This window comes from Triticum urartu, unplaced genomic scaffold, assembly GCF_003073215.2.
Source record: "Triticum urartu cultivar G1812 unplaced genomic scaffold, Tu2.1 TuUngrouped_contig_5744, whole genome shotgun sequence".
Classification (NCBI taxonomy): domain Eukaryota; kingdom Viridiplantae; phylum Streptophyta; class Magnoliopsida; order Poales; family Poaceae; genus Triticum; species Triticum urartu.
Window position 1 is genome coordinate 1 of NW_024116444.1, and position 10,720 is coordinate 10,720.

General features: G+C 42.9%; 3 protein-coding genes across 5 annotated transcripts; 2 read left to right on the top strand and 1 right to left on the bottom strand.

Moving 5' to 3' along the window:
- Window positions 1–1,443: 1,443 nt before the first annotated feature.
- LOC125529647 lies at window positions 1,444–2,234 on the top strand. The gene has a single exon (XM_048694067.1). The coding sequence runs from the start codon at window positions 1,623–1,625 to the stop codon at window positions 2,127–2,129; it is 507 nt and encodes a 168-aa protein (XP_048550024.1). The 5' UTR covers window positions 1,444–1,622; the 3' UTR covers window positions 2,130–2,234.
- A 1,199-nt stretch (window positions 2,235–3,433) lies between these two features.
- On the bottom strand, window positions 3,434–5,739 carry LOC125529649 (cx9C motif-containing protein 4). 2 transcript variants are annotated; one of them, XM_048694071.1, is made up of 5 exons: window positions 5,678–5,739; window positions 5,462–5,592; window positions 4,721–4,852; window positions 3,835–3,891; window positions 3,434–3,679 (listed from the first exon to the last, which is right to left on the bottom strand). In XM_048694071.1, exons 2-3 carry the CDS (start codon window positions 5,545–5,547, stop codon window positions 4,747–4,749), a joined length of 192 nt encoding a protein of 63 aa, XP_048550028.1. In that variant the 5' UTR covers window positions 5,548–5,592; window positions 5,678–5,739; the 3' UTR covers window positions 3,434–3,679; window positions 3,835–3,891; window positions 4,721–4,746. The 2 variants fall into 2 exon arrangements, with proteins under 2 accessions (XP_048550028.1, XP_048550029.1); XM_048694072.1 differs by lacking the exons at window positions 3,835–3,891; window positions 5,678–5,739 and having other exon boundaries at window positions 5,462–5,670.
- An 11-nt stretch (window positions 5,740–5,750) lies between these two features.
- Window positions 5,751–10,161, top strand: LOC125529648 (histone deacetylase 10, chloroplastic). 2 transcript variants are annotated; one of them, XM_048694070.1, is made up of 9 exons: window positions 5,751–5,906; window positions 6,137–6,387; window positions 6,793–6,867; window positions 7,306–7,407; window positions 7,596–7,667; window positions 8,635–8,691; window positions 8,810–9,061; window positions 9,153–9,334; window positions 9,544–10,161. In XM_048694070.1, exons 1-9 carry the CDS (start codon window positions 5,864–5,866, stop codon window positions 9,842–9,844), a joined length of 1,335 nt encoding a protein of 444 aa, XP_048550027.1. In that variant the 5' UTR covers window positions 5,751–5,863; the 3' UTR covers window positions 9,845–10,161. The 2 variants fall into 2 exon arrangements, with proteins under 2 accessions (XP_048550027.1, XP_048550025.1); XM_048694068.1 differs by having other exon boundaries at window positions 5,761–5,906; window positions 6,113–6,387.
- Window positions 10,162–10,720: the final 559 nt, after the last annotated feature.

A 10,720-nucleotide genomic window follows, 5' to 3' on the forward strand; every position in this document is an offset into this window, starting at 1 on the left:
CACAACCATCATTGAGTTCTTCTCTGCTGGTCCCTCCGACTTCTCCGACATGGCGTACAGCTCGTGTAGGTCCCTCGTCTACGCATGCCCGGTGTTGGCAACACCGATGCGTGCCTTCATCCACGACGTGTCCCCGGGCCTGGCAAGCCTGGTCGGCGCTTCGTCAACTTCGTCTTCGTCCGTCTACGCATGCTTGGTGTTGGCAACACCGGTACGTGCCTTCGTCCACGATATGTCCCCGGGCTTGGCAAACCCGCCGCGACGCGTCGTCAGCCACATCTTCTTCCCGGTGCACCACTACTTCGACACCACTGCGCCCATGCTAACTCGGCGCCCCTTGCGCCTACGGCTCCACGACGACTTCCTCGACACCGGCCACCCCGACTCGACATCGACCACGGCATTCTTCGCACGGCTACCTCAACCACGGCTTCACCACCCACGCTCTTGGCTACATCGACAAACGACACAAAGGGCTACCGCCTGCTTGAGCAACCTCGTCGGTTTCCACTCCAGCCACGACTCCGCGATGCATCGACCGTTACGACTGTGGGGGGTGTCCGTCGGCTTTCCTTCGGATTCTTCTCCAGTCTCACCGTCTGCGTCGCTACCGTTGTGTCTGCGGGGGGTGTTGAGTAACGTGATTGTATTAGGAAACATAGGTTAGACTAGGAAATATTCTGGCTTGCCTTGTATTCTAAGTAGATCATGTACTTCTATATATATGCCCATGAGGCTCAAGCAATACAAACGACAATTCCACCAAATCCCTCCCTCTCTCTTCTAACTCACATCGCTACCCCTAACATCACTACAGTTTATGCTGGAGCTTGCCTGATTCTGTTTCCCAACCAACACTCCACTTGATTTATTTTAACAGCAAAAAGAGAAAAAGCTTAGGCCTCCTTTGGTTTAGAGGAATTTCATAAGAATTTTAGAGGATATGATTCTTATAGGATTTTTTTTCCTTTAGAGCCCTTTGGTTCATAGGAATGGATTCCTATTCCTACATAGGATTGGTTCCTATCCTCCACATTTTATAGGAGAATAAAAAAGAGCCTAAACTCAATGAAAAAAATTCCTTTGATGTTAACCAAATGACATCTTGTTTCCTATTCCTACTCATAGGATTTGAGATACATGTCATCTCATTTCCTACAAGATTCCTATTCCTATGATAATCCTATCCTATGAACCAAAAGAGGCCTTATTACTTTCAGGCTCAGTTATGTCTGAAGTGCACATTCTCTAGGGCCCAATAATTTTTGTTGTCATGTCGAGCTCTAGCTGTATATCATGACCTTGGAATGTTGCAACTAGACATTAACAATTAATTAGTAGGTCCTTTTGTCTTGGTGCTTGCTGATTGGCGTCTCCTGATAGGCCAAGCTAATCAAGCCAATTAGCATAAAGCCAACCACCAAATTATAATACTCGCATTCGCCAACCATCACTTGAGCTTGAGAGATAAAGAAACAGCCGTAGACATACTCCCTCTAGCCTCTAGGCATTTGGAGAGGTAGATAAGAAGTTGCAACCTCCATTGGCAATTCCACGAATACATCATTCAGACATAGACTCAGAGTCGTCCATAGGTTCGTCCTACACAGACAAACACAGCCATGGTGGAGGACTTCACATTCCCTACCATGCCACCGGTGCCGTGCGGCGCCAAGAAGCTCCCTTTCCCTCACTTCACTTCGCCGCCGCCATGGTTCGTCGTCCCGGCCGACGCGGGAGCGCACGACCATCACCGGCGGTGCTTCTCGGCCGCCGAGCAAGCCGGGAACCCCAACAACGACGTCTACCCGGGGCCGGGGGGCCGCTCCGAGAGGTTCGCCGTCATGGAAGAGCACAAGATGGACATGCTGTGGGAGGACTTCAACGAGGAGCTGGCCCGGGCGCCGCAGCCGTGCCCACTGAGCATGGAGTGGTCGAGCGAGGCGTGGCACGCTGGTGAAGGCGACGGAATACCATTCCAGCATGTGGATGTGGTCGTCGCCTCCGGTACCGGGAGCAGCGTGGTCTGGCGAAGGAGGCTGAGCTTGATGATGATGCTCAAGCTGCTCAAGAAGCTCTTCTTGGCACGCAAGTCCAGCACCACCTCAAGGAAGACGCCACCAAACTGACAGCAGTGTGGATGCGAGAATTATATAGATGCGTGCATAAATCAATCTCAGGTGTATATATAATATCGCATTCTCGATCGATAAATACATCACTTGCTTCTTTTCCCTCGTTTGCGCGGCTCTTCAGAGCCTTGTGCTGCTCAATTCTGGCTATGGGTTCTGTTCGATATTATCATGGTTTGCATGTTCATACCCTCCTTTTCAAAATAGATGACCCAACTTTGTATTAACATTTTGAAACAGAGGGAGTAGATTGGAAAACATTTCAGATTTCGGAACCTAAGTTAGTTTGGAAGATTGAAAAGATGATTCACTCTTTCTTCTTTGGCATTCATCAACCATCATGCAAAACATGGGTAGTGCAGGCACCCACTAACAGTTTAGTGGAAATCATCATGGCAGAATTAATCGAGTCACCTATCACAATGGTTTTGCATCTGTGACTTGACATGGCAGCTAAACTCAGAAAGAAGTCAGTTTGAACTGATGAAAATGGCTTCAAGAGATTCCTCATCTTTCCACAAGGAAATCATCCCATCCTACTAGTGCTAGATTTTGCTAATTTATCATAAAGAAACAAAAGCAGCTTTAACGAGATAAAACTTTATTCATGTCAAATACAAAGGATCTCCAAAATACAAACCAGCCTCACTTGCATAATTCATACTACTAGTGCTTAAGCGGATGATAAACACCCATGGAAGATAAGCAACAAGCTCAGGAATGGACATGTGTGGGGGACGCACCAACAAACTGGTTGTGGTTGGTCCCAACTCCCAAGTGGACAGCGAAAAACAGTCGTGCAGAATGTAATGCACATGTCAGCTTGAGGTCATTTGCAATGCATACCAATCTGCACTTGCTTGGTAGGTATTGCATCACACAAGATAAGATTCTATTCTAGTACTCCCTCCGTTCCGAATTACTCGTCGCAGAAATGAATGTATCTAGATGTATTTTAGTTCTAGATACATTCATTTCTGCGACGAGTAATTTGGAACGGAGGGAGTACAAGCTAAGGTAGTCATGACAGAGTACCGAATTCACCAACGAGAGTAATACCATAATCAAATCACAAATAACCTGAGACTAGCCACAAATGCTAAGCAACAGGATAATGACATCATATGATCTGGCAGATTAACTGCTGACTGGAATCATATCCAACATCCTAATTGCACACTAGCTTGTAGAAAGATGGAGCTAACTAACTATTACAGTATCAGTTGACCTTATTTCTGTGCATCGTGTTCATACAAACTTGATTTTTTTTTGTACCGTTGAACATGCAGGGCGAACACTAATGCAATTCAAAAACACTTCCCATATCATAAATGCAGATTGGTGTACAACAAGGCCAGGGTTCACTTATTTTCTTGAATTATATCTGCACATGGGCATAATAAGAAATACAAAGGATAATACAGGTATACGGCAATATCAGTATCCCTCTTAAAGAAATGTGTTGACAAACTCAGCACCGAACAACTAGCAACCACAGCACCTTTCTGCAGGTTGAGGATGGCGCATTATTATTTTTCCCAGTCATACTGCAAGTAGGGAAAATAATAATAATTAAGCCAATCAAATAGATGAGCATGTGACTTCCTTTCATCATATCATAGCACCCATACTGAAACCAAATATGATAGGCTCAACAGGATCCACTAAGTAAAGTAAACTTCAGTATCTACATATACTGTACCATGATGGATTAGAGAAACTGATATCCTGATTAACTCCCAAGCAAACCTAAAATTACCTGCAAAGACAAACATCCTCTGTCAACTAGATTACTTTTTTTATTCAACCTTCAAATAAAACATAAAACAGTATGTCAGTAGCATAATCAGCACACAATTTTGTATATATAACATAATGGCTAGCCCACTCTATGGTGAAGTTGTTATGGTGCTTATCTACAGTCTCAAAATAGACCACAATGCTAATAAGAGGTTGATTCTGCTAGCCGAATCTGACCATGTGCTGGTTTCATGCTGCAATTTAGTTATGTTGATTACACTGACACTTCCATCAGTCTTGAAAGTATCATATTTTCCTCAAGTTATATTTCTTTTTAGTGCGTTCTTATAGTTCATCCACAAATATATCTAAAATCTTTGGTTTCTCAAGGATATCTATACAGACCTTTAATGAGATGCCAAAGAAGACAAGCTAATGTTTACACCTGGAGATACATAGATGATAAATTATATTTTTAGCCTGTGCCTGGTCTTGATAGATTTATCACATACCAAAGTACACAGTGATAGAAAAAAGAAATTATCTAAGCAAAGCATCTCCTTGTAACCCAAATAGACATTCGAAAAAGGACGTCATTGTAACCAAAGTAGAGACTCACAATGCAGCACCATCTAACAGGTAACTAATGTACACATAAACATAAACATAAAACCTTTCTTTTTCTGTAAGCGGGTTAATGATAAATTTATTCAGATAGAAACCTCAACCACACGATTCCGACTTCTATTTAGAATTTCTAGCTTCCAAGTGCTGATATAGAAACATAGATGGAATTTGTGAACTTGCAGAATTTCAATAAATTTTGTAACTGTAAAGATAAATCTTACCTTTATTGAGTGATAGTCTTATTACATCACTTTGAAATGTTTTTGAGCAAGCCCGACAAAGAACCACAATGTGTTGATTTGTACTCGCATTGCTCACAACAAGATTGTAGTGACTGAATAACTTTCAAACACCTGTTAAAAAGCAAACATGATTAGCACTCCTAATTGGTAATGGGTTCTTCTGACAACTTGGGCATCTTCGCCTCATCCACCCTTGGCGCATGGGCTGGAGGAGGTGGTGCCACAATGCTGCTCGGAGCAGCATTATTTGAGCTTGGGTGTTAACAAGGGAGAAGTAGTGCTTGTATTCTTATGAAAAATCTCCAAGAAACAAAAATTTCTTATGATGAATTAATAGGTGATGCCATCAAAACACCAGCATATAAAACAGGAAATATTGATAATGCTGTCTAGCAATGGTCATATGCTGATACGCAATAAGCACCCGAAACTAAACATGGAGTGCCACAACAAGACCCAACTAAACATGCTCACGCTATCAGAGCAAATAAAAAAAATATGTAGGAAGTCCACCGTGGCATGAGGTCATGATGGCTCCCAAATCCCAATTCTTCCTAGGTCCAGCTCCAATGCTTGCCTAGGTCTCCCCAATCCCAATCCCAGGACATGCCCAAGCGTCGAGCTCGAATTCCCAAACCCCCCAGTTACTATCCAGAATTATGCATGAATCCCTTGCAGCAACCGCAAGAGCCAAGAGAAGGAGAGAGGACGGGGCCGTACTTCTTGGAATCGAAGAGGTTCTTGGAGAGGCAGGCCTGGATGTCGCACGCCTCCTTCTTGCACGGCTCCTTGCTGGGCGGCGCCATCTCCTCTTGCTGCCGCCGCTGCTCCGACGGCGGTGTTGGGGGTTCCTTTGAGAAGAGAAATCGAACCAACAAGTCAAAGAATCAAATTTTTTTGAGACATAGTCAAAGAGTCCATTGAAAGACGACAGACGGTGATTTTGTAGCCGAGCCGCTGGTTGGGCCGGCCCAGGGGGAGTGAGAGTGGGGGTGGGCTCTGCAGATAGTGGCGAGGCGAGGCGACTAGCGAGAGGAAGAGGTTTTCCGGCTCCTCTTGTTCAACCGAGGGAGGATAAGAGGAGAGCGAGAGCGAGAGAGAGAGAGCGCTTCGCCTGAGGTGATGGAGCTTCTGCGGATACCACGATCCCTACCGATTCTTGGAGGTAGGACGGTAGCTCCACTTGCTTCATCGCTTGCCGATTCATGCTTCCACTAGTAGATGCCACTTGCCCACCACCTGCTTGTGTAAATGCCCAGCCGTAACTAGGTCCCCAGTTTACCAGAGTTCTTGGTATCCTTTTGATGCTCATCTAAGTCTGTTTCTGTTTATACGTGTATGGCGGTAACCTGACCTCTATGACATATTTAGACAACTGCCTGCCACTTCTCTCAGGAAGGGTGTTTCCTTTGCTCAGACAGTACCGTGTCTATGGAACACATCATTCCCTAACCTGGAGCAGCTTACAAACCACCGGGAGAAAGCAGAACCTGAATGGGGGTCGGCCTGCACAGTGTGCGACGAGTCACGATGGAGCTTCTATCTCACATGCAAATGGTGCTCCAAAGGATTCGCCTTTGCCGGATAGTTTGCTTCGTGATGCTCGCATCCTCTATTGTGCTTCTCCTGCCATGGGTCATAACAAGGTAAGCTATCTCCAATGCTTTGCTGCTTTCACATCTACGTCACAAGTATTATATATATGTAGATGCTGGGTGATTTGAGGTACTAAATTTTGATCAAACTGAGGGGAATAAAGGTTATAGTGTTTAAAATACAAAAGATATCCTATCAATTTTTTGTCGATTGGGCTCCTAATCCAACTATGTTTTGCTACTTCAGTCTTTTAAGAGAATAAGTTACTGCCGAGCTATATTATATACAATCCTTGCTTAGGGACATCCTGGTATCAAATCATATTGTGTAAGTTGTGTGTCCAAACTCCAAAGTGTAAATTATGTAAAATAAATGGTACATCGTAGCATAATCATGACATGTCAAATTGTGTTGTCTGATTTATATCCTAATATACCCTGTATAATGGTATTTAGGAAGCACATCCAGAATCAAACAAAAGAGTGCCAGCAATAGTTGATGCTCTCGAAAAATTGGAGCTTACACCAAAGGTACGTAAGCAACAAAAAAAAACTTTGCCTTCTTATATCTTTTGTAATATTATATTTATAAGTTTTTAACAGATGTATTTTTTCCCTTGTCTTTTAAATTTCTCTGTACATATACTTCAGTTAAAACTGGCATGCTCTATTTTTTCCAAAAGTATGCAGTTGCATGTTCTTGCATGCTAAAAATGGACTATAGAAATAGATAAACAGTAACAAAGAAAAAGATACTCCCTCCATTCCATATTAGTTGTCGCTGATTTAGTACAAGCGACAACTAATATAGAACGGAGGGAGTACAATTTAAGTGTTTTCAGTTAAATCTCGATAAGTTTTGCATATTTCTTTCTCATATCCTCATTTGTACTGTATCACATCTCACTGAAAAAATCAACGTTCTAACATGAGCTTGTAACTATATGACATCTTTTTTTTTGTATCCAGCATCGGGGTTCACAGGTTCTTGAAATCCAAAATTTCTACCCTGCTTCACTTGATGATGTTGCACGAGTTCATTCAAGAACATACATCACTGGACTCGAAAAGGTAATTGCCATCAGGCGTTTTTGTTGTTGTCGTAGTCCTACTCTGCAGAGAAGAAAAAGAAGAATTCATAGCAATTGCTTCTGATCTGCATTACCTTTTCCCAACTTAATAAAGAATTGAGATCTTGTTAGTTGAAAATATATCAAACCGACTATAAAAAAACAGCTTTAAAGAGGTCACTATTGCAGGCTATGAGTAAGGCTTTGGATGAAGGTTTGATATTCATCGAAGGAACTGGACCAACATATGCTACACAGACTGTAATGCTCTATGCACTTTCTTAATTATTTTTCTTTTTTCTAAGCCTTTCAGAGGCAGTCTTCTGTGCACTTTACTGTTTCATGAATGCACTCCCAGAGGCTGTACTTATAAACCTTCTATTTTCCTATTAAATCAAGAGAAATTTTGGTCTTGCCTTCAAAAAAAAAAGGAAAAAAATGTATTATCTAGTGACCTGGTGATTAGTTGAGGTCTTGATATTCATGCTGTGAATGTTAGGTAGAGCTGCATAGCTTGCTGCCTGTAAACATGTCACCTAGCAGCTCAGAACTATTCTGGCACCTCTCAATCTCTCAGTGCAAAGTTGAAAGGAACATTAGGACAAACCATTGTTTAAACAATGTAACAGATACATTATTTAATCTGTTGAAATGAACAGAGTTTCGTTTTATGCGATGGAGCATTTTGTGCCCCTTTTTTATAAACAAAATGAAACAGATAGTGAAATTATTAGTCTTACTTATGATAGAGGAAGTCCAAGATGATATTGTTGTGTGCAGTGTTAATAAGGGAATGACTTCTTATGATAAGATTGAATTATTTCCCAAAGATAGTTTGTGCATTCTTTGACCAGGAGGATAGTTTCATACTTTCCTTTGACCAGGAGAGTGTTCTTAGTTTTCTTTGACCCGGCAGATAGTTCGTACTTTACTTCCTTAATTGATATTATGTACAATTGTACTCATCAACATTTAGATATTCCTTCTCTTTCTCTAAGTAATTTCATAGTTCATACTTTACTTTGACCAGGAGAATAGTTCTTAGTTTTCTTTTAACTCGGCGGATAGTTCATTCTTTACTTCCTTAACTGATATTATGTACTCCCTCCGTCCTATATTATAAGACGTTTTTGCACGTCTTATATTACGGGACGGAGGGAGTACAATTGTACTCATCAAAATTTAGATATTCCTTTTCTTTCTCTAAGTAATTTCATTGTTTATGTAGACTTTCGCAGAATCACTTCTTTCAGCTGGTGCTGGAATTACATTGGTTGATTCAGTGGTAACTAATTTTCTTCCAGTTGATTTCCTCGGTGGTTTCAGCGTGTTTCTTATTTCATGATTTAGTAAATTTTCCTTTGCAGTGCTCGTTTCCCAAGAAATGTTGTATGTTTTCCTAGGTTGCCGCATCAAAGCTGGGCCTAAGTCCACCTCTTGGATTTGCGCTAATAAGGCCACCCGGACACCATGCTGTTCCTGAAGGTCCCATGGGCTTTTGCGTCTTTGGGAACATTGCAGTTGCAGCTCGGTACGCTCAGCATCAACATGGATTGAAGCGAGTAATGATAATAGATTTTGACGTTCACCATGGCAATGGCACATCTGATGCCTTTTATGACGATCCAGACATCTTCTTCCTCTCAACCCACCAGGTCTATCAGACCATCACCTTACATACTCACTGCTGGCTTATTTTACCATTACCATGATAGTCATTTTCTTTTCTGAATTTGGTGTATGTAGCTAGGAAGCTATCCCGGTACTGGTAAGATGAACCTAATTGGTCAGGGCAGTGGCGAAGGAACAACGCTCAACCTGCCATTGCCCGGTGGCTCAGGTGACTACTCAATGAGGTGCGCCTTTGATGAGGTCATTGCTCCATCTGCGCAGCGGTTCAAGCCCGATATCATCCTCGTTTCAGCTGGGTGAGTTCCTCAGAACCACATTATTATCTTGAGAACAGAAACATGCCAAAAAGGAAAGTTAAGATTCTCTGGAGTTGTTCAAATACACGGTGGCTTCTCATTCTGAATCTCAATCATGTAGACAATGAAAATTGTTCATAGTATTATTATATCTAAACTATTGATGTTCCACAAACACACGAAGTTGACTCCACCCACCCTTCTGTCAGCTACGACGCGCACGCGCTGGACCCTCTAGCGGGTCTGCAGTTCACGACGGGCACGTTCTACATGCTGGCGTCGAGCATCAAGCAGCTGGCCAGGGAGCTGTGCAGCGGCCGCTGCGTCTTCTTCCTGGAAGGTGGTTACAACCTGCAGTCGCTCTCCAGCTCTGTGGCTGACACCTTCCGCGCGTTCCTCGACGAGCCCAGCCTCGCTGCTCAGTTTGACGACCCGACAATGTTGTACGAGGAGCCGACGCGGAGGATCAAGGAGGCGATCGAGAAGGTCAGGCATCTTCACTCGCTCTAGGTTACACGCCGGGAGATGAGGTGTAGACTCTATCGCTTGCAGCGCACGCACCATGAAATCACCATGAAATCAGATCACGTGTTGCATTTGCAGGTTCAGAGAGTGGGTGTGTGTGTTTGAAACATCTGCTTGCTGGTCATACACACTTGGTTAACTGCTGTCAAAAGCATGGATTCATTAGGGATCCTGCACACATAATACAACTGGGTCATACATAGAATTGTGTGTGTGCGTGTGTGTATGTATTTATTGTGGATCATGCGTGTATATAATACTGCATTTTGCCCTTCCAAAAAAATTACGTTATCTATCTCTAACTCCTTATGGCCCTGTTTGGTTCGGCTGTGGATTTCTAAAAGCAGCTGTGAAAAAACAGTTGTGGAAAATCTGATTTGAAAAAGATGTAGGTCATTTGGCAAACCAGCTGATACAACCTTTTCAGATTTTGGCTCGCAGCGGAATCAGATTTTGGAAAACACGTCCTGGGCTGCTTCCGTTTTTGGTTCAGATTTTGGCAGCGGATTTCTGAAATTAGATTCTGCTGGGTTTGCCCTTTGGTTCAGATTCTGCTGCACGGCAGCGGAATCCGGCGATAAAAGCTGAACCAAATAGGGCCTATATCTATCTTTAAACGCAACTATACTTGTAACAATTTGAGCATTATCGATGGAGAAGATCACTAGAGCAAGAGATGAAGTGGAGGCCGGTGCGTAAACTGATGTTATCATTCTTTGCTTCCGCAAAGATGTTACCATCAGGCACAAGGAGTGTTAAGTCTAAGTGAGGACCTGTTGGAGCAGGGTTTTCTTTTTGCTTAAACCCCCCTAAAGCAATTTTTTATACTCCTTGTTCCGTAATATAGTGCATATAGTTTTT

Coding starts and splice junctions, on each gene's coding strand:
- LOC125529648 (XM_048694068.1), top strand. CDS start 5,864: ATGGAGCTTCTGCGGATACCACGATCCCTACCGATTCTTGGAG. Junction 6,388..6,792: donor CTGCCATGGGTCATAACAAG/GTAAGCTATCTC, acceptor AATGGTATTTAG/GAAGCACATCCAGAATCAAA. Junction 9,335..9,543: donor ATCATCCTCGTTTCAGCTGG/GTGAGTTCCTCA, acceptor CCCTTCTGTCAG/CTACGACGCGCACGCGCTGG.
- LOC125529649 (XM_048694071.1), bottom strand. CDS start 5,547: ATGGCGCCGCCCAGCAAGGAGCCGTGCAAGAAGGAGGCGTGCGACATC. Junction 4,853..5,461: donor AACCTCTTCGATTCCAAGAA/GTACGGCCCCGT, acceptor GCTTTTTAACAG/GTGTTTGAAAGTTATTCAGT.
- LOC125529647 (XM_048694067.1), top strand. CDS start 1,623: ATGGTGGAGGACTTCACATTCCCTACCATGCCACCGGTGCCGTGCGGC.